The sequence below is a fragment of the Hippocampus guttulatus genome, chromosome 14 (genome assembly GCF_054856545.1).
Source record: "Hippocampus guttulatus isolate MCC_2025c chromosome 14, RoL_Hgut_1.0, whole genome shotgun sequence".
Taxonomy (NCBI): Eukaryota; Metazoa; Chordata; class Actinopteri; order Syngnathiformes; family Syngnathidae; genus Hippocampus; species Hippocampus guttulatus.
Genome location: NC_141274.1, coordinates 7491641 through 7514056, shown reverse-complemented (window position 1 = coordinate 7514056; position 22416 = coordinate 7491641). Strand labels below are relative to the sequence as shown.

Genomic DNA, 22416 nt, shown 5'->3' with positions numbered 1-22416 from the left:
CCACGCACGCACGGGTAATTAATGGACGAGGCTGATTTTTATTGGGAATGATACAGCACTGTTCAAAAGGAAATGCGTGACGTCACCAAGTGGCCTCTCGTCAAACGGTGCGTTGAGTGGGCACAACAGTGGAATATGCACTATTAATGTGGTCATTTTCATCATCAAAAATGTAACATATAATATAATATATAATCAGCAAGAATTCCTGTCATATTTGCTGTGTTAATTTTTCCTAATTTTTTAACTTGATAAATGCAACATTGATTTATCGAGAATAATGAAATAAAGACAGGTAAAATAAACTGTTACATTTCATTTATTAATTTGAATTTGATTAATTACACCAAATTTATGAAAAATAATTTTAATAACACTTAAAGCCACAACATTATGACCACATTCAAATGCAGTTGTGGCCAAAATATGGCTAGCGGGCCACGTATGGCCCACTCTGTCTTTAATCTGACCCACGGAGGAGTTAGCAAGAGTCGCTGTCATATTTGTTGTTTTCTCTAAAATGGATTCATTCAAATGTACAATTTTTTTTAAATGTGTTGTCTTCATTTATTTCATTAAATATTTGGTAAACGGATTTATTGTAAATAAAACAATCAATAAACATCACGGTCCTAAATGGCTAATTAATTATAATTGAATTTATTGGAAATAATACAATTTCTACTGGTAGAATATGGGCTGCTGCCTTCCTGTGTAGAGTTTGCATGTACTCCCTCCCATACAGTGCTTGCATGGTTTTGCCCCAGGTACCCTGGCTTCATACCACATTCCAAAAACATGTACTCACATTCACACCTATGGAAAAGATTAGTGTCTTAAATGAACCAAAGAGGCATATTTTTAAAAGCTGGGGGGAAGCTGGAGTAATCCCATGCAAGCACTTGTATAACTCCATCACAGAAGGTCAGAGCCAAGATTCAAACCGGGACTGCAAAAATGTGAGGCAGACATGTGAAACCGCTATACAGTTCACCGTGCTGCTGACCAGAAGTTCCAGTGCAACAATACATATCACACAAAATTTTTACTCTGCGTCCAAATATCACAAATATCAGATTTCATGTCAGCATGTCAGTGTTTTGCTTGTTGATAGAAAACCTTCAGAAGTTCACTTGCAGAATAACAACTTCTATATACAAAATATAGTCATTTGTAGATCATTCAGAGTAGCTTATAAGATATGTATGACATTCTGGGCCTGTGGAGTCAACGCTGGCAAATGTAAGTAAACCACAGGCACACAACTCGGCCAAACTAAAAGCAGTCATCAATCACTGCTGCGTCCCTGGAGGTGTCAGGCAATGAGGTTGACCACAGCTCTCGACTAGAGTGCCTCCATCACGCCCATGCATTATGCCTTTGCCATTCAACATAAATTTAGACTGGGTGATTGATTGTTTCCCCTCCCCTACATTTGACAGCGCCTAACTTCTTTTTACACTTGTGTGGCCACAAAGAATGTACCGTACACTACAAGTTATGCGATTATAGCCGGAGGAAACCCAGACAGGCATGGGGAGAACATGCAAACTCCACAAAGAAAGAATTGAACTCTGCACCTCTGCACTGTGAGGTGGACATGCTAACCAGTCGTCCACCGTGCGGAGGTTTTTATTATTATTATTATTAAAACCAGGCATGAGAGTAAAAAATGAGGCGAGATCCGGAATCACGGCAAAATAATCTCGAAAAGTTTACTTTCATCTATGCTTTAAACATTGTCAAATTTTGTTAAGTGCACCAAAAAAAGGTTTTGTTTGAATTGACTCAATTTTATTTCATCAAGGGGTTAAAAAACTTTAAAAAAAAATGTATCTGGATGCAGATGATTTTATTTCGTGCACCAACTTGACGAACTAAAATTCAGTCACTTCAACACACAATTTTTTTTCAGTGTGTAATTACCAGATTGTGTGTCACTGCTGACGCAAAATTAACCGCACTACTTAGTTGCAACCAGCAGAAGTGCCGTTGATACAGTCTTGCTTTCTGAATGTCACCGGATTCTTGTGATGAGCGCATGCATGAAACACGACAATATTGCATCATTAGAAACTCATGCTTTGAAAGCTCATCTACATGTAACTTTCATAAATAAAGCAAACCACTCAAAGTGCTGCTGATGAACTTCAAAGACACACTCAGAAAATCAAAGAGGTGCGACAAAAATCCTATGTAGAGTACACAAACGCATCGCCATCATCATCTGCTGCTGGCCAGAACATGTGCACGATAACACACAAATACACACAGAGCACGTTTTTAATTAGGTTGCTCCCTCTGGGTGTTTTTGTGCCTTTTTGCCTCCTGCCTCCCAGAGGGAACCTGACCAAACTGGGTCAAACGTTTGACTTTTATTTCATTTAATTGCTGACATGTTGCGTGCCAGCACATACTCATGTCGAACACATTACCGCTCCACTTTAGAGCACAACTTCAGTGAACAGCAACAAAGACGTGCTCGAAATAGGTGATTCCTAAGCAGCCGCCGAGCTAATTGTAGCATGCATCATAAAGCAAGGAGAGTGCGAGGAAGAGCTAGAAATGCACAGTTGTACAAAGATATGAACACAATGCAGGGGCTGAGTGGGACTCAACTTCAGTCTTGGAGTTTCAGGACTCAGACCAGCCCACTTTAGTTCACTGTGTTTTAATCAAGTGATACACTTTAACCTTTATTAGTGTATCAATCTGAACTATCTTAATATTCTCTCTAATGATATTTATATGGTATTTGATCAGAAATCTAATTTACAATTGCAATCACGATCGGTGTTTAATTGAATAAGTATGGGAACAAAAATAGTTAAAATGGGCAAAATGATATATGACGATAAATGATATACATAACATGACATGGCACATTTTACAATTAACAAGGCAGATAAACGCTGTTAACGCTGTTAAAACGGTACGATTAAGGGAGCTGGAACTGCACTTCCTGTTTGTGTTTTTATTTTGAAACCTATTCACGTCACTTCTGGTTTAATACTTAGCTGGTTGATGCTAACCCTATGACAGCTCCAGTAATCGGAGGAGACTTACCCATCATGCTTTGTTGCCGTTACAAGTAACACTTGTGCCTGTGCTGTGCTATGCCTCTTTAATGTGTTATTTTCGCTTGTGAGTACTGTAATGCCGATAACCCAAAATCTTCATAAATATGATGGGCTATTTCTCTACGTGGTTCAGATTTAGTAGCAATCACAAAATAAATTTCATTGTCGCGTCTGTTTGAAGGCAAGAATTCAACTAAAATGTTGCTCAATGAAACTGGATTCGGGGACGTTTTATGGAGAGGCATCAAACGTTACCGCTATATTCAATTTCATGGCAATCTTGAGGACAACATTGTCTTCGAAGGACCCCTTGAAATGGCCCAAATGTCATTAAAATGGTCGCTTCCCATCAAAAAGGCGTGTCATCAAACTTCACCCACAGGCAATGATGAAATTCTTGAAAATACAAATGATAACACTTGTAATAAAGTACACGTGTCAGCTGCGTTTATGTGCGGCGTGACTACGGGGGGGGGGTGTGTACGTGCGCAGATCACTGCCTCGTCACACATGCTGGCTCAGCACAACGACACAGGACATGTGATGTTCGGACTCTGTTAGCTTATGTGGCTGCTTAAGTCGTCATTTTTTTGTTTTATGCTGCATACACACGCTTCCCTGTTCCTGTTCCTGCTGTTCAGCAGCCAACCTTGACCTAGTTTAACCCCGAACCAGTCCTTTTTACGGCAAAGTCTCGGTGCCGATCAAACGATCCATGTGGACAACATCACACTGAACAACAGATTACACAACCTGGTTAAACAATTTCACAGATGAACCGGTCGCAGTTTCCTTTCAAAACCATCACACCAGACCACCAAATCCATCCCCCATGACAAAAATGTGCCATACAGTCGATCACACCCCGGCCAAAACCATTCGCAACACCTCCGAATAAAATTTTTACAACCAAGGACCGACTGTGCCCTGCTGTGGCTGAGTTCTCTGAACATCAAATCACACCCGCCTGGCTCACAACATTGTGTCACACTGAACATATGTTTTATGTTCAATAAACAAACAAACAAACACCCGATCCCACACCCCCGCATTAACTTCACATCTAATAATCAATCGCACCCCCCCCCCCGTCAAGAACTATGTGCCAAAAAAAAGATCTCACCCTGATACCAACTTCATACCGATCACACTGAACACCCGCCCACACCCATCTCGTTGCCAATTGTGGGCCAAACTACTGGTCAAGTTAATTCTCCAAAAACCCTTTGTGAGCGACGACTGAAAGAAATCAATCTGTTGTGGCAAAGAACAGATCGCACTCCTGTCTACAACTACAGTATTTATTTATAATGTCCAAGGTCATCTTCCTCCTTGTTGTACACAATAGCATTTTTTGGGGGGGAGACTCTGAGTGTCATTGAGCTTGGAGTCTGGAGCTTGAACTGGATGAACCCCAAACAAGTTGGCTCCCAGCCTGCTTGTTTGTATTCCACCTCCCAATTAGTCAAAGCTACTGCCCCCTGCTGTCCAGCTCCATTCAGTAAGGCAGGTCAGCGAGCACACAAATGGCAACATTAAAACCTGATTTGGATGCGACAAACTGGGCCAAAGGTCCTGCAGCATCCCACTGCCGCTTCGGGGGAACGGGATGTGAACACACAGTCAGCATAAGGAAAGCGTGTCTTATCACAAAGGGTTATAAAGAATGTTTTTGCAACCTTTGGAAAGTGACCCGCTCATGAGTGTGATTGTCAAGGAAGCAGTTTTGAAGGAAAGGGCGGTGCTGAAAAACGGAGTACTAGGAATCATTTGATCTTCAATCAAGGTTACGGTTATGGAGGAGACAAGCCACCAAGTGTATCACTACATCAGCGACTCTTCAAAAACACTTACAAATAATCATACTTATTGTCCTTTTCCGTTAACATGTAAGACAATAAAAATCTTAACTGAAACTCAAAAATATAGAGCTCGAAGTTTTTCGTGAAATCAAAGACAATTCTAATCTTAAAAAAAACCAGACAGTTTTGAGTCTAACATGGAGCTAGCATACTTTTTACATCAGAGAAAATTGAAAGTCCTCAATGAACTTAGCATTGTTTTGTTTTGTTTTTTAAAAACAAAAACAGCAGCTGTGTCCAAATTACAAAGGCGGCGTCCTCGGAAGTAACCTTCGCACGCTGGGGTGTAGCCTCCGCGGACCACATAAACAGTGGCGAATTTGAACAAGCCTTACTGTTGTGTTATTTTTGTTATTTTGACTTCAAAATGGCGCCGCGAGAGTGGCTGCCTTTCCAGCAGGTCCTATATTTTGTTGTTCTACTTCTTCCTTTCATAACTTTGCTGCTGTGAATTGGGAATTTATCCATTGCGAGACTAATAAAGGTTTTCTTATCTTATCTTATCTAATTTAAACTCAGCTGCGCGTGTGTTCTTCGGGAGCGGAAACAGAAATGCAGAGTCTGTCACTTACTCGTGATTCATCGCAAACCACCGATCAGCAGCTAGCGTCAGCGGACGGGATGGGTCGTGGGGTGGACTTTACTGAATGGACTGCCGTGCTATTGTCATTGCCAAGTCAGCGTAGAAGAAGAGCAGAGCGACGCAGGCTGCGAATGTGTGCTCCGAAGCTGCCTTCGCTCAGGGCCCATCTCCATGGAAACCAAAGCCAGATTTGAAGGCTGTGTGAATCTGGACCACGGTGTGCGGTCGAGGCGCACCGGAAGTTACGTCGTGTGGCCGACAAATTCGGCCTTTGGGAGGACGCGATTTACTAATTCGGACACACCCACTACTGTACATTCTTCAAGATTAAGCAGGGATAGTTATGAATCTTGAATTTTTTTTTAATTCCAAAAACAATTTAGAGAACCTTGGATAATTTCTCAAAAACATCCAAAGTCTTAGAACAACAAAAACCCATGTTGGTAAACTTCAAAAGATTTTTTAATCTTCAGTGAATCAAAAAGTTTTTTTGTCAACATTCAAAGAGAGCACAGTGTCAAACTCAAGGCCCGGGGGCCAGATCGGGCCCACAACATCATTTTTTGTGGCCCGTGAAGGCAAATCATGTTCATTGACTTCATGTTTCTTGCAAATTGTCTTCAGTTTGTATGTTGCACATACAGGGCATTTGACAATAAAGTTGTACTTGACTTGACAACACTGACATATGAGATACTGGAAACTTTTTTTTGTTCAGAATCCTCTTTTAAAATAAACGGAAGCATTGTTGAACAAACAATTTACTGGCTTCTGATTTCAAAAATTCTTATCCATCGATTAGTTGTATAAGTGATAACATCAGGTGATCATACATTTATATGGGTTCACAGACATAACGGCCTTCCAAGGGAAACCATAGCTACAGTGTGGCACCACTGGTTTGGAGTCTTTGCTGGAATACTTCTCATATTTTGTTAAAATCTACTTTTTAAATCATCAGAGACATCTATGAGGAGCTAAAAAACCTTTGGTAAACATCAGAGAAAAGTTTGACACTTCCAAAAAATAAACGTGTGTCGAATTAAAATTATCCAATCCCAGGCTAATCCTCATTCGCGCTATAAATAAATTACTCGCACTGTCAAGTTCCGTAAATGGCCAAACTTTTTATATCACCGTCAAGTGATGAGACCTACGCAGGTGGTGAGATAACACCTCTCACAAATGGCTTATCTCACCGCTCGCCAGGATTGAGTCATAAGCGTTATCTCCCACGGGCATTGAAGGCATCCCGCACACCAGTTTGACTTCGGACTGCTTTCTATTCACATTTCCAATACGCCCAGTGGTGTGATCAGGATGACAAACTGTTGATCACTTCATTAGGTATGCACTATTCACGACTATTTTGACCCATTTATGTCATCAACGTATGAATAACAATAATAATAATGATACATCATAATAAAAATAGCAAATTTGGTAGGTGGTACACACAGTGGACGACTGGTTAGCACGTTTGCTTCACAGGTTCATGTTTCGATTCCAGGCTCTGGCATTCCTGTGTAGAATTTGCATATTCTCCCTGTGCCTGCATGGGTTTTCTCCAGGTGTTCCATTCAATAACCTTTATTTTGTGCGCCGCGCTACGCCTCCTCATTTTCCTTCTCCTCCACCTCCAGCACAATGGCAAACGTATTGATCGTGACCTGACGTGACAGCGGTATTGATCGGCATTCCCGAGATGAGCGGTGAGAGACAGGCAGATCGCCTTCAATGCTGACAACATCGCAGCAAAGTGAAAGTCTGTAGACATCCGGCGGTTAAAATGCGACAAAATACCGCACTGCAGGCCAAAATGGGAACCAGGGAATTCCCTGATTTCAGTCCCCGTAATTATAAAACTCCCTGTGTCTCAGTGGACTCCTTGGGAACGGGGAAAAAAACTTTAATCCACCTTTGCTTCCGTCGCCTTCATTTTCTCTGTGCTTTATTTCTTGTTTAAACATGAAATGTGCTAAATGTATTTTTACACTTGCATGAGTGTTTAAGTGCATGTGACTCAACCCCTGCCCCGATTTGAAACCCAACAGCAGCGATGGACAACTGGCGGCCTGTGTCCCCACCTGGAGTGGCCCTCGATTAATTTTTGAAAATAAAAATAGCAGAGCAGTTTTAAGTTGTATTAACAATGACCACGAAATTGAAACCCTGACTTCAAACCCTATTTTGAAAACCTAACCCTGGATTCAAATACTAACCTGGCTTAAAAGTCTACTTTTTGAAACCCTAAGCCTTGCTAGAAAATTGAACCCTGACTTGAAACCCTACTTTGAAATGCTAAGCTTTGTTAAAAAGCCTACTTATGGCTTGGAACTGTTTTTAGAAATTGTAACTCTAATTTGAAACCCTTAACCTTATTTAAAATCATAACACAAAACCCTAATGCGAAATCCAAGTAATTGCTTGAAATCCTACTCTGAAACCCTAACCCTACTTTGAAACCCTAATCTTGGTTTCAAACTAACACGGGCTGGAAGTCTTCATTTGAAACTTTAACACTGAGTTGAAACACTAAATTGAAAAGCTTAACCCATTTGAAACCTTACCTCGCTTGAAACCTTAACTCTAGCTTGACACTCTAATTTGAAACCTTCGCCCTCACCAAACTATTCATTGAAAACCTAATTATGTGATGAAAGGCAGACAAACTAAGAAAAAGTCTCTCCCACCAGCACACCCTAACTCAAAACTCAAATTGTCCACTGGCGAACACTCAAAGAGGAACAAGCTTGACAGAGCACAGATGGGTGATGGGTGCCACAATAACTCTCACGGAATTTGCACCTCTTTTATCTCTCTGGCCCTGTACATTCACCTTCATCGGTTACTTCACTCATAAACTAGCAGAAGGTTCACGTGTCCATGGACACATCACCCAGCAATAAAAAAATGTTCAGTCAGTCAATAACTTTCTTACTTTTGATCCATTCACAGTTTCTATGGTAGCCAGCGGAAACACACACGCTGAGCAAACATCCCATTTCCACAGGAAACATCTGATCAAGAATGTGTGTGTGTGTGTGTGTGAGAGAGAGAGAGACAGAGAGAGACACAGAGAGAGAGAGAGAGAGAGAGAGAGAGAGAGAGAGAAAGAGAGAAAACAAAAACCGTCCACTCAGTACTGTCAGTCACCAAAGTATTTAAAAAAACAATGCATTAGACACTAGAAAGGCAAGTGTTGCTAATATTTGTTTCTCCAACAAATGTTCATGGGTCAATATGACGACACGCTACATTTTAATTGTCATTAAAAAAAAAATCCCCTGAACTGGTTGCTAGCCACTCGCAGGACACATATAGACAAATAACCATTCACTCTCACAATTATACCTAAGGACTACTATGTTACATTAACCTACTATGCATGTTTTTGGAATGTGGGAGGAAACTGGAGTACCCGGAGAAAACCCACACAGGCATGGGGAGAACATCCAAACTCCACAAAGGAAAGCCAGGACCTGCCTGGAATCGAACCCATGACTTCTGTGCTGCGAGGCAGACGTCCTAACCAGTCGGTCATCTATCTATCTATCTATCTATCTATCTATATCTATACCTATAGATATAGATTCTCTCTCTTTCTATATATATATATATATATATATATATACTGTATATATATACATATATATATATATATATATATATATATATACATATATATATATATATATATATATATATATATATATATATATAATTTAAAGATCAGTCATAACATCAGAAAAAGTTTTTCGCCCGTTACCTTTTATGCATGTTTAACACTGCATGGCCTCGTAAAATTGTATATGGCCACCTGTTGACATGGCGTGACAAGTGCCTATATGCTCGAGTCTATTTTGCTCCTGTGAATAAATGAGGACTCACCATTTCACATTCCAGGAGGTCAGGAAGGGTGGGCCGGCGAGAGTGGGGATCGTAGGTCACATTATGCAGGAGAAGGCACAGCAACAGAAGCACACATTAAAAATAAAGTCAGAATCGGATTGTGTATTCATGCCCCCAAGTAGAATGGTATAAAAACAGCTAGTACAGCACCTCTACATGTACTATGATTTATGTGCATAAATTAAACAGACGAATAAAAATATAGTTTGTACCTGACTCTTCCAAAAAAAACCCCCCTCCGGGCTGTGTTGGGGTCTCCTGGCAGAAGAAAGGAGTAGGCACCTGTAAAGTCAGCTGCATTCACTTTACAGTCAGGAGGAACCAAGCCGGCCTTAACCACGCCCCCTCCTATTCTCAAAACGCCCCTCTGCGGTGCTCCAAAACAGGCACTCCCACCCCCCAGTCACAGCGGTACAACTATTTAAAGGCGACTTGAAGGAGCGCTGCAAAAAAAGGAAAAAAAAATCCGCTGCAGATTTTGTCCACTAGAGGGCAGTCATGCTGCGAATGAGATATTCATACGCCATGGAATAGGGAAAAAAACTTCTCAGACACATTCATTCCATTTGCTGTTCTATGGTTGTGTGACACATTAAACAACAGTTAGCAAGTAATTTCATTGGCAGAGTCAGTCCATGAATGATGATATGCAGTACAACAGAACTGAGACTTGAAGCATATCACTCCGCCTCACAGGTTCTCTAGTACTATCCCCAAAATGTTTTAACTCTCCAAGTAACACGACCATGACTAATGTTAAAACACATTAGCGTAATTCACCTAAATGTCCATAAAAATGAGAGAGGTTTTATTCTTAAAAAGTATTAATATTATTGTAACTAACTAAAGTTATGCAGTTTGAAGATTAACACTGCGCTTGAACATAAAACCTGGACATAAATGGTTGATGAATTAAAATCTGTGTCCCACATTAAAAAAAAAGTACCCACATAAATGTTGAAAACCCCCCGAATTATTACAGATTAAATGCTAATTCACTTCAATTGAAAGTTAAAAACAACTGAACTGTACTGTACTTAGGCAGTGCTTCTTTCACATACCACTAGAGGGAACCCGCGGACAACTGCCTATCTTGACTGCACTAAGAATCTCTGTTCTAAACTGTTAATTTGGCCTACATCAACATTGGGTTGTTAAAACTTAGCATTGCAAAGGTGATCCATATTTCCAGAAATAACATTTCATTTGGAGTATGAATGTTTGCAGTGAGATAACTGCAAACCTCCGGGTGTGCTCATGTAATTAAATGTTAAAAAAAGTAAATTAAATATTAGGTGGAAGAACAGGAGTGGACACTCTGCTAACATGCTAATGAGGCTAACAAGTACACACTTGCCACGTCAGGTGGCTTCCCTTTGCATTCTTTGAATCTATTGCTTGTTGTGAAGTGCTTGCAAAATGTAAAACAGTAAATAAAGCATTTGTTTCTTTTTTTTGTTGTTAGTTAACAAGTCACGGCAATGGCTAACTGCTAGTTCCACGGTTTGCTTCTATGTGTATGCATAACTGATTAAATAAACACATAATTACATAAACAAACAAAAAAAAATCAAGTCTCTCAAACTTATTTTGTTATCTTTTAATGCTTTTCCATGATGCAAGTGAAACTATTTGGCGCAAACAATCTACTTCGCATTCGCTTGTGCACAATAGGACGCTAGTGTTAGGAGAAGAGGGGCCAAAAGGGGAGGGTTGGTGGGGATTGTAGTTGTAGTTCAAAAGTTTGTCCACCATGTAGTGAAGTGTGCAGAGAAGACGCCGTCCCCCTCATGGAGGTCCACGCCGGCTCCTAAATCAAGCGTCTACCTGAGTTTCATCTTGACAAGTGTAGACTTTTAAGTTTGATGCTACAGGTGCTTCAGTCAGTCGCCTTCCAGTAACGTCTGTGCTTGTAACAAGCTACAGTCCGCCCCAACCTCAACTGCAATACCAAAATAAAAGGTAAAATCCAATCCTGCATTTTGTTTTAAAGTCCATTCAACAATCATTAGTATTGCTCTTGCTACATTGAAAAAATAGAAAACTCACATCTGAACGGTTGAGTTGTGGTGTGTGCGGAAAAGGAGGTGCCTTGCCCTTTCAATCTTCATGACGATGATGTCAAGTCTCGCTTCCGGAAAATGTGAAGCAAAGACAGACTGTAGCTCCTTTCACACTGGCCATCTCTGCAGGCATTTTCTCGCTCTCCTCCGCGTCAAGTACAGTTGTGTCATCTGCGAACTCGCCAGCTTCGTAGTCTCAACGATTAGTGGAAAGGACCACCACTTTGTGTCCAAAGCCCGTTACACACTGCCCATGTCAACTGTTTTCCCAGCTCACTGCTCTTTGTGTAAGTTACTGGGATAATCGTCAGGTGAGGTAAACCCACACATCTGATGGCATTTGATGTAGTAGATGAGTGGCAGAATGGCAGCTATGTGAAAAGGACTATCCCCTTGGGTTAAAATCTCTTTTAACACTGGCCATCTATGGTAATTTTTTGTTTTGTTTTGTTCTGCTTACTATTCTGTATGTTGGGAACTGATGCTAAATGCAGCGGTGTTGATGTCAACCGGAAATTAGTTGGTTTCAGAGACCTAAAGGTTCCACAAAGCAATTTTTGTGTTGTCTTACCCACTTCAATCAGCTTTATTCTAAATTCGCTATTCTATGTTCAATGCATCTCAGATTGCAGTTGTCCCACAGATTTGTTGACTCCTGACATAGTATCGAAGGAAGCATTCCTTTGCGTGAACAGCCCCATTCACAATGACAATCTCAGCCTTTTCCTGGCTTACTGTCCTGCGTGTAGGCTACAGATGCTGGTGGGTTCACCTCAACTTGTGAATTTGTCGGCTCAACAGTTGGGCAGTGTGAAAGAGGCTTATGAGAGTTTTTAAGGGCTTTGAACACAGGTGCCTAACTCCGGTTCTAGAGGCGACCTGCCCTGCATGTTTTATATTTCTTCCTTCTCTAACAACTCTTAATTCACTTGACTAACTAATCAGCAAGCTCTGCAGGAGCCCGATAACAATCCTGATCATTTGAATCAGCTACGTTGGAGAAGGCAAAACATTCTGGATAGTGACCCTCAAGGACACCTGCTGCTTCGAATTTGCTAGCTTTCAACAAAATATTCGAGCTATAACACCAGTTGTGTATAAGGATCAATACCCGAAAACCACTGGCCACACTCCCTTTTGTGGTGAAAGAAGTTGTATCTGTCTGATGCTAACCATGCATCTAATTATCTGAGGGTGTGAACCTACAGTGGCTATGTGGATATGGCCATATACCAGAGCTGAAGAAATGCCGTTTCAATGGTTAACAGTGTGAAAGGGGCTTCTAAGAGTTTCTTAGGATTCTGTAGAAGTGCTGGGTATCGCTTGTCCCTTGCCTTCCTGAGCATCCTCCTCCACGGTTGCCGCCGTGTCCGTCACTGCTACTTCCTGCTCGCCGTCCCTCTCTAAAGAAGTGTCGGGTGCTTCGAAAGACTCGCCCCCAAGATCGCTTAGTTTGAAGTAGCCCTTACTGTTGGAGCGCTCCAGGCGAGGACAGCTGAAGCGCCTGACCCGCTCACTCTGGTGGCACACGTTCACCGACAGGCTGCAGCGACGCGCTGACCTCGGATGGTCCGTGAGTGAGTTGAGGGACAGGCGTGAGCCCATCGCCCTGACAACCGGGGACGGTGGGAACAACTGGGGCGGCTCAGGGGCAGGTACGTCCTCAGGCAGAGGAATCGTCTTTTCTTCGTCACCCTGCGCTTCCTCGTGGTTATCCTGCGCCTCGATTACCACGTCTTCCTCCGCCTCGCAGTTATTGAGCTTGATGACCGGCAGGGTGAAGGCGTTGACCGAGGAGGTGACGATGGAGGTGGGGTCCCACTGGCGGGGCTGAGGGGCCTCTTCGCTGCCGTTGCTGTAGTCCTTGTAGATGCTGTACACTGTGTCAGTGAAGGTCTGTACGTCCTTGGACCAACTACGCGACGGACGCCGGAACACCTCGTCACTACCCAATGCGGCAGAGGAGGGCCAGGAACTGCGGCCCGGCAGGTGGCCCCCCGATGAACCCTCTGCGCTCTTGGACTGGGTGTAGTTTACCAAACCGTTGAGAGGTGAATACTCCTTGGAGCGAACGCTGTGCAGGTCTATAACCGTGGAGTAAATATCCCTCAGGTTGATGATTTTAGTCTTCTTGTCACGGTTCTCGTGAAGGACAGCATTGGCGCAGATGAAGAGGAAAATCCCGATGCCCATCACCAGTGGTCCAAAGACTTTGAGGTTGTCGGAGTACAGGTAGTTGTCGAGGAAGCCGCACAGAAAGCCGCAGTGGGCATGGGACGGAGCCAGGTCGCTGCCGTTGGAGTGGCTCTGGTTCAGCAGGTTGAGAGAATCTCGGCCTACGTTGGAGGATGCGTTGGGGCTTTGGGAGTAACTCATCCTGCCATGGTGCACCCCCGTCCGGCGGCGCTCTTGATATTTCGCCTGGTTCTGGCTGGGCCAGTACCCTAGAACAGCCATGGAAATGCCCACCATGAGGACAAAAAGCCCGACGGCCGCTACCAGGCCAGCAGGTGAGCATAGGTTCAGTTTGCCTTTCACTACCACCACGTCATTCTTCTTCTTCTTCTTTGATTTCCGTTTCTTCTTGTTCTCGGCGCGGTTCTTGGAGCGCAGGGAATCCTGGCGCCGGTTCATACGCAGCAGGCCGCCCGTGGCAATCATGGTGGCGCTCGGGGAGCGGGCTTGTCACTGGACCTGGAGGGGGCGGCACAAAAGGCAGAACATGAGGGTCGACATCGAGCAGATGGCAGACGCTTGCTGTAAACTAGAGATTATATGCATAATCCTGATTTATCACAGCGGATGGATGGATTAGCAAATGAGGTTCCGCCAGCAGATGTTCAGAGGGAACTATTGTTTATTATACTATATATATTCTACTATTATTATTGCTATTGTAAAAAACATTGTATTTATCCATTATAATAAAAAGTAGTGCATAAATTGTGATTTGCTTTGGTCATCACTGAACTTCCCAGGAGCACAACACACTCAGACTATAATTTGGCATTTACACAACCTTCTGGGCAGCATTCACATAATTATGCACATTTTGTCACTGACAAAGCGGTTACGACTCTGAAGCCCCATTTGTAAAATGATTACATATGAAGCAATCTTGATTCTTACAGCTGTTTTTTTGGAGTGACTTCCAATGTGCTTTTGCCCCATGGTGACTCACTCGCTCCACTGCCAAGTGATTTTTAAAAAAGAATCATAAGTAATAAAGAGCATTACTGTTTGCCATGAGAGATCATCAACTTGGCCGCGGGAAATGATCCAGTTTCATTTAATTGGTCCAAAATTATTTATTTATGACCAACTGTATATCTTTGTCAATATCTCCATGCGAGCAACAACTGGTGACAGGCAAAACAATTCAAAGCTTTTCCACTAGAAGACAGAAGGTCCAATTAACCTGGGTAACCATTTGTTGCCAGTTATACAACGGAATGTGTTCAACGAAGCCGGCTCAGATTTTACATTGAGTAACTTCATTTGTGAGTAAAATGAGATGAGATCATTGATTTTGAAATGTGTTTTGAAAGGAAGATTAGCCCTCCTTTTTTGGAGTAACATATTTGTCATTGCAATCCTTGAGAGAAGCATATCAGACAGTAGGTGGTAGTACTACTGGGTCACCTTCTGCTCGGTGCTTTTCACACAGAATGGGGAAAAAAAAAAAAGCCTAGCAACCAGTGACTCAAAAAAAAAAATCATGTCGACCACCGTTTTTTAAATGTTTTACATCAAGTTCCACAAACAAATATAACCGGTTCTTCAAACACCGCCATCGAGCAATATTAAAAGGCAGTAGCGTAGTAGGCCTAAGTGTTCACTCCCTCCCAATAAAAAGACACAGAGGTTTTAACCAGAAAACATCCATTCAATAATATTTTAAGCCACCGTAACACTAGTTACAGTTACTAATCAATTTTCACAAAGCCTACATAATAATAAAATTTATGTATACTGCACATAAATGTTGAATAAAAATTGTACTGAAATTCATGCTTAAGACCAGAGAATCCTGACAGATGCAAATGTAAATGCAACTTAAGTTAAATACATCTGAACTGTATTTGGATAGTGATTTTGTCTCAGCATCACTTGAGGGAGTTGGCATAACACTGCGGCAAGACTATTTATCGTCTGTGAGATTGAGTACATATGATAGATTGGGGGATATGGATGGGTGATTCCACAATTACTTATACCGATTCAGTAAACTGTTCCCGATACCGATACTGATGCTGATACTTCACAACATGTCTCGTAAGAAGAGGATGAACCACAGTGCTCCCATTACCCATTATCATCTTTGTCATTATAGTCCAATATCAGGAATGCCAGTATCGGCTTCTTGACTCACTCTTGTTTTGATCAACGCTATTGGCAGAGGGACAGAAAGTAGGCTCGAGATTTCCGGCAACCATTGACACAAAGTCAACAAGTACAGCCTCAGGGAGCGCTTTAAAAGCGTATATCATGCAAAAATAGAACTGCAAATGTTTATTTTTAGCTTTCGTGGGCGAGTCACTCCAGTCGGGTTTAACCTCCCCGGCGGTAAACGCACCACCTCAGCTATATTAGTCATCAAAAAGCCAATCTGATACCACTGGATCTGTATGGCGAAAAGAGGGAACAAGGAGTGCTTGGCTGTCTGGCTGCTGCTACACGTCTATCTGTATGTTTATCTAAATATCCAAGTCGGGCCTTGGCAGCCGTGAGTGGATGTGATGTGTCCAGACAGGAGGCCAGCGGGAGTGTTGAGCCCACCTACGCCCTTTACGCCCTCCCACCCACTCTCCTTCCTAGTCTCTGAGCGAATCAATCTCAGCACCAGGTTGCCTTGAGATGACACATACACACACACACACACACTGTATACCCTCACAGAACAATGCTCATATGTTAGGGTTACGTCGCAACACTGTCGTATTGTAATTCGCGAGGTTAGGCCACATTATTAGGTACACAAGCACAACCTGATGCAATGTAAATTATATATATATACATTTTTTTTTTTTTACAGTGGTAATACTGCTCACTTTTGACCGGCGCTGTCATATGTATTTGAGGCTTACTGGGTGTGGGAGGAAACCGTAGTGCCCGGAGAAAACTCACGCAGGCACGGGGAGAACATCAAGTCAAGTCAAGTCAACTTTATTGTCAAATGTGCTCTATGTGCAATATACAGCACAGATGAAATTTCTTTCCTCTCAACCACAGGAGAGATAGGAGCCACGAACATGCAAACTACACACGGTAAGGCCGCAGGCGGAATCGAACCCTGCACCTCCGCACTGTGAGGCCGACATGCTAATCCAGTCAACAGCCAGCTTTTCCTAATAAACATAATAATTTGAGACACATGCATGCACACGCATGCAGTTGTTTGTAGGGCAATAATAATTGCCACTGCCATGCATTTCCTGTGCCCTTTCTAAAGACTGAGATCTGAGGACGCCCGCACCAGAAGGAGCAGCAGAATTTCTATTGAATTGAAATAATTTTTTTTTTTTTGTGTGTAGACTGGAACAGATTAATCGCACTTCCATCAATTTCTATGGGGAAAGATTATTTGAGAGTGTTTCAGGTTACGAGGGTGGTCAACGTGCGAATGAAACTGGCATCTACAATTTACAAAATGACAGAGATCGCTAAACTTTTTACCAATCGCCTCCTTCATATCGTGTCTTCTCTCATTTTGCCCATTCTCATCTGCTTACCACGTAGTCCATGGACGATAAGCACACTTAAAGCAGCATCTCCGTGACATCTGTCAATCAAAATCTAATTTGTGAAGGCAAATTATTCACATTTGACCTCATCAGCTTGTGCAGGCAAATCTAATGGAGTGTCTCATGCACACATGTAGGGGCGTAATGACTCTATATCAACCTTATCTGGTGATTACACCATCATAATTAATCTGGAGGTGGGCAAACTACTATCCAGCTTCCCGAAATATGTATTCATGTTTTTTTTTAATTGACTCGGGGGAGTTAAATGAAGGGGCATCTTGAGTGGGTGTGGACCGTTTGGCGTGTCTGCAACGCGGCTTGGTTCGGGTCGGGTCTATATGTTGGAAGACGATGAAGAAGAGGAGGAGGAAGAGGAGGAGGGTCGGAGGGGGTCTTTAATTTAGCGCGATGTTGCACGCGTATGTTCTGTTGACATGACAGCATATCTGTTTCCCCTCCGAATGTGCTGTATATCTGTGAGCGCGTGTGTGTCGAGCTGAAAATGTCCAGAACCGAGGCTCCAAGCACGACCGAATTTGGGAGCACAAGACGCGGCAAAATAAATAAATAAATAGATAAATAAAACCAAAACAAAAAAAAGCGTACGCATCAGCTGCACGCGTGTGAAACATTAAATGCATGATGAAAGAACCGCAAAAAAAAAACAAAAAAAAGTTCGGCTGCATCGCTCGGAACCGCGGTGCATTCAAGGTCTTCCATAAATGCGGCACGGGCACTCCAATCCAACATGGTGTTTCTTTTAAAACCCCAAATAAAAATCATTAGAGTAGCTATTCGAGATGGATGTAAATCGGGTTTACCTGCTTAGAAATTGGGGACATCCTCAAAAGGTGGCATCATCGTCGATGTGCGCCACTTTGGTGGCGGCGGAGCTGCAAGGCAGAGAGAGAGAAAGGGGAATCGAAGAGGGAGCGAGGGAGAGAGCTCCGTGCTCGCCACAATGGATGCGCCTCAAGCTCAAAGGCAAAAGGAAGCAAAGCAAGTCAGGCGAAGCAGGGGCGGGCCGAGCAGGAGAGGAGAAGAGAGGAGCTGCTCTCCGTGATGCCCATTTGTCATCTTCGACTTTTACGTATGATGGCAAGAATCCATTGTTTTGTCTCAGTAATGCACAGTTAGAAACGGGAACATTTATTTTGTGAATGCAAACATCTTCTTTCTTCTTTCTACCCACAATCTTGCTGCTGTAGAGTGTAAATTTCCCAACTAAAGGATATCTTATCTTATTTGTTTATTTATGAACTGATATAGCATTTATTTAGTACTGTGTTTCCATTATTATCATTCATTTGTTTATAAGCCGACAGTATATTTATCCATGTGTTTTTATGTTGGAGTCTGTTTGATATAGCCTACTATCCCTTATAATAAAAATGATTATTAATATTGTTATTATTTTCATTGGGCGGCCCGGTAGTCCAGTGGTTAGCACGTTGACTTCACAGTGCAGAGGTGTCGGGTTCAATTCCAGCTCAGGCCTCCCTGTGTGGAGTTTGCATGTTCTCCCCGGTTCTGCGTGGGGTTTCTCCGGGTACGCCGGTTTCCTCCCACATTCCAAAAACATGCATGGCAGGCTGTTTGAACACTCTAAATTGTCCCTAGGTGTGCGTGTGGGCGTGTATGGTTGTTCGTCTCTCTGTGCCCTGCGATTGGCTGGCAACCGATTCAGGGTGTCCCCCGCCGACTGCCCGAAGACAGCTGGGGTAGGCTCCAGCACCCCCCGTGACCCTAGTGAGGATGAAGCGGTTCGGAAAATGAATGAATGAATGATTTTCATGATTATTTTCATTGTTATTATTATCCTTTCATCCATTTTCTAATCTGCGTATCCTCACAAGGGTCGCGGGGCGCGCTGGATCCTAACCCAGCTCTTTTCGAGCAATAGGCAGGAGAGACGCTGAATTGGTTGCCAGCCAATCGCAGGGCACACATCGACAAACAAGCTTTCGCCCTCACAGTCACACCTATGGACAATTTTAGAGTGTTTCATTAACCTGCCATGCATGTTTTTGGAATATGGGAGGAAACCGGAGTACCCGGAGAAAACCCACACAGGCACGGGAAGAACATGCATACTCCACACAGGAAGGCCGGATATAACTGAGATTGATGGTCAGCCATATTCAACACTAGTGAAGAATTATGTGGAATTGACTGACAGGTTCTATCATTTATGAGTCAATAAAGTGAAAAAAATTTGTCATTTGGTACTAGGTCGCACAGTAAGAATACATAACTTGCATTACTTTCGTTTTTATTTATTTTGGACTCTGAAAGATGTTTTATTTTGAAAAATTACCGGATCCTCTGTTACATCCGTCAACAATGTCACTTATGACGCAGGTCAAGGCACACTTCTAGGTCACATGATACCTTACCGCTAAAATGAAACCCGGGAGCTAGCAAAATGAGTAAAAAAACAAACGTCTTTGGGAAGGGGAAAATGCCTAGCCAGGAGACAGAAGAAGGCTAAATTTAATAGACAGTATAAGTCTACTTAAAATGCGGATTTATCTCAACAGGAGATTCCCACTCACCAACCCTACTCTGCGTAACATGTGGCGATGGCGAGTCGCATTTTTCATGCACTTTGTATTTACGGCGTATATTTTGAAAGCACGTTTAAACGTTACCATAGCGACCAGAGAGTGTTGCGGCCAGATAGGACATTCCTCGTATTTATTATTATGTTTCGAAAATACCACCGTTTTCATGCGGGTCATATCATATTATTTTGTTGTATTTATCCGTCACACCTTAAAGGCCGGCTCCTGAAAATATCGTCTGACATTAAACCGGTCTGTGGGGCAAAAAAGGTTGGGCACTGCTGTTCTAGACTAAAATATAGAATGGTATTCCCATTCATTTCAATGGAAAAATAGGATTGAGATACCAAATCCACACCCATCACACATCACGCATCATAATGGGACATGTCTGCTCCTTGCCGCATTCCGTTTTTTTCTCTCTAACCCAATTACTGCCCTGCTCCATTTCCAGCCGTGCTCGCCTGCTGTCAGAGACGCATGGCTGCCCCCGACCAACCTCCCCCAAAACGTCTACCTCCCTCCGTGGCCCGCATCGCTCGACTGGCCCCTCTGTGTATCTCATGAAGCCGGATGGAACTCGCAAGGACTTGAGGTGTTTGATTTACGAGCAGGTTACACAGTGAGCACAGATTGCATGCGGCGATGAAGGTCAAGCCTATTGAAGTGCTTTGGTGAAGCTACTCGCAGACATTTATGCTCGCCTCGCGGGATTTGTTGACACATCCAGGAATGTGGCACACTGGGAAATAATCACTGGGAGGCTGGCGTTGACTTATCGGACTGCCGCTGCAGCGAATGAAATAAATCCACAGTGTGAGACGCGTGTGACACAATTAAAAGTTCCTTCCCCGGCGAAGGCCTTACTTTCTAGGCCGGCTCAGGTGAATGTAATTACACCGGGACGTCTCGCTGTAAATTATTCAAAGTCATTACGACAAGTGGGAAAAGTCCACAGAGTCAAGTAGTCCTGTTCTCTTTGCGACTGCCGCAAGGCCCTTAGACCGATGGTCTTTTTTTTCCGCCAAGGACCGATTCATGGTAGGAAAGATTTTTTGATTTTTGGCAAGCCCGCAACCAATTGTTGACAGCCAGGTGGGGTTTGCAGACGTATATTTTCGCCACTAATGTAATCGCGAAGAATGTTGATGGGGGGGGGGGGCAATGGTGCTAACACATATTGTAGATTAAGCCGTATAAACTGTATATATGTATATTAGTGCTGCCATGTGATTAGGTTTTTTTTTAGCGAATAATCACACAATTTTCCATAATTGTGGTTAATCACATTTTTCTACTTCTATCTTCTATGAAGCAAATATTTTAGTTTTCTAAAACCTTGAAATTAATGATCAACGAGAAAGTATTGTGAGATTCAAAAACTGTTCTAATCTTCTTCCCTGATCCTTGAATGCAATTCTCCTGCAAAACTCAACGGCTGAAGAAAATGATCAAAACTGACTGACAGCTTTACTGGCATGTTACTTGTACAGTATTTTTCTCAGAGGAACAATTTTTCAAAACCTCTCACATTCAGGTTCAATTCTGCCCATAAACAGCACACTCCAGAAGTGTTGATTTCCTGCAGGGTATTTCTTTCTCTTTCTCTCTCTCGCTCTCTTTTAACTGCCCAAATATGACTTTTCTTGTAAAACTGAACGTAAAAGTCTATCCATCTTAGTGAAGTATGCTGTGGTGAAGAGATGGTGCTTAAAAACCAGACAAGCAATATCATGATTTTTTTTGATCAGAAGAGTGCTTCATAAATTGGGAGGCTGAGTCTGTATTTTTGGAATTGGGGACGGAGATTGGGCTAGAGAGCGCATCCAACTTTTGCGAGAATTCTCCATAAAAGCTGAGTTTGCGCAGACTAATTAGAATCCTCATCAACAGGATTCTCTTGGCCATGTTTTTGTTTCGTTTTCTTTGAGTGCAGCGAGGCCACACTTGTGCAATCAGGGAATTATTCTCGCCTGGCCGCCAAGACGCCAGTGGAAAAAAAAATAGAGTCTTCTTTCATCTCTATATAATATAGGTCATCTCTTCAGGGATAAACAACAAACATCAAATGAGACGGGGGGGGGGGGAGACTTTTCCACATGTATTGTATGTGCACGCATTCACCATCTGCCTCTCTTCATAAATTCCAAGTTTTAAACTGGCTATACCAGTGGGCCGTTTGCATGTCGATAATGACGGCTGCGATAGTCAAATAAAGAATTTTGCATGTACATTTAATTTTAAAAAAAATGTTAGCTGTCAAAATAATTGTACTAATGCATCATAAACAATTCTATTTTAAAAAGGAAATTAATTATTTTATGATTCAAAATAGTTGGTTTTAACCTGAAATAAATAAAAAACTTACTGCATTGCAAAAATTTATATATATATATATATATATATATATACACACACCCCTCCGTGAGTCGTCACCTTACCGTGGTGGAGGGGTTTGTGTGTCCCAATGATCCTAGGAGCTAAGTTGTCTGGGGCTTTATGCCCCTGGCTGTCACGTAGCGAGGTGGTGGTGGACCCAAAAAAACAGGCAGGAGGGAGGAGCAGGGTGTATTTGACGAATTATATTTAATAAAACAGAGAAAAC

The 22416-nt window shown here is 42.5% G+C and overlaps 2 protein-coding genes across 3 annotated transcripts in view; both read right to left on the bottom strand.

Annotated features, from left to right (window-relative positions):
* The window catches only part of epb41l3b (erythrocyte membrane protein band 4.1-like 3b), a 35156-nt gene extending 29470 nt beyond the window's left edge, over positions 1–5686 (bottom strand). Inside the window, exon 1 of the mRNA XM_086128577.1 lies at positions 5515–5686. The gene's annotated coding sequence lies outside the window, so the exon portion shown is untranslated. The remainder of the gene's footprint in view (positions 1–5514) is intronic.
* Positions 5687–11016: 5330 nt separating this feature from the next.
* tmem200cb (transmembrane protein 200C, genome duplicate b) lies at positions 11017–18253 on the bottom strand. Of its 2 annotated transcripts, XR_015102949.1 has the most exons (3): positions 18069–18253; positions 11487–14194; positions 11017–11379 (listed from the first exon to the last, which is right to left on the bottom strand). XR_015102949.1 is itself a non-coding variant. In XM_086130196.1 (2 exons), the coding sequence occupies exon 2, from the start codon at positions 14159–14161 to the stop codon at positions 12794–12796; it is 1368 nt and encodes a 455-aa protein (XP_085986322.1). In that variant the 5' UTR covers positions 14162–14194; positions 18069–18253; the 3' UTR covers positions 11017–12793. The 2 variants fall into 2 exon arrangements, 1 of the variants encoding a protein (XP_085986322.1); XM_086130196.1 differs by having other exon boundaries at positions 11017–14194.
* Between the last annotated feature and the right edge of the window lie 4163 nt (positions 18254–22416).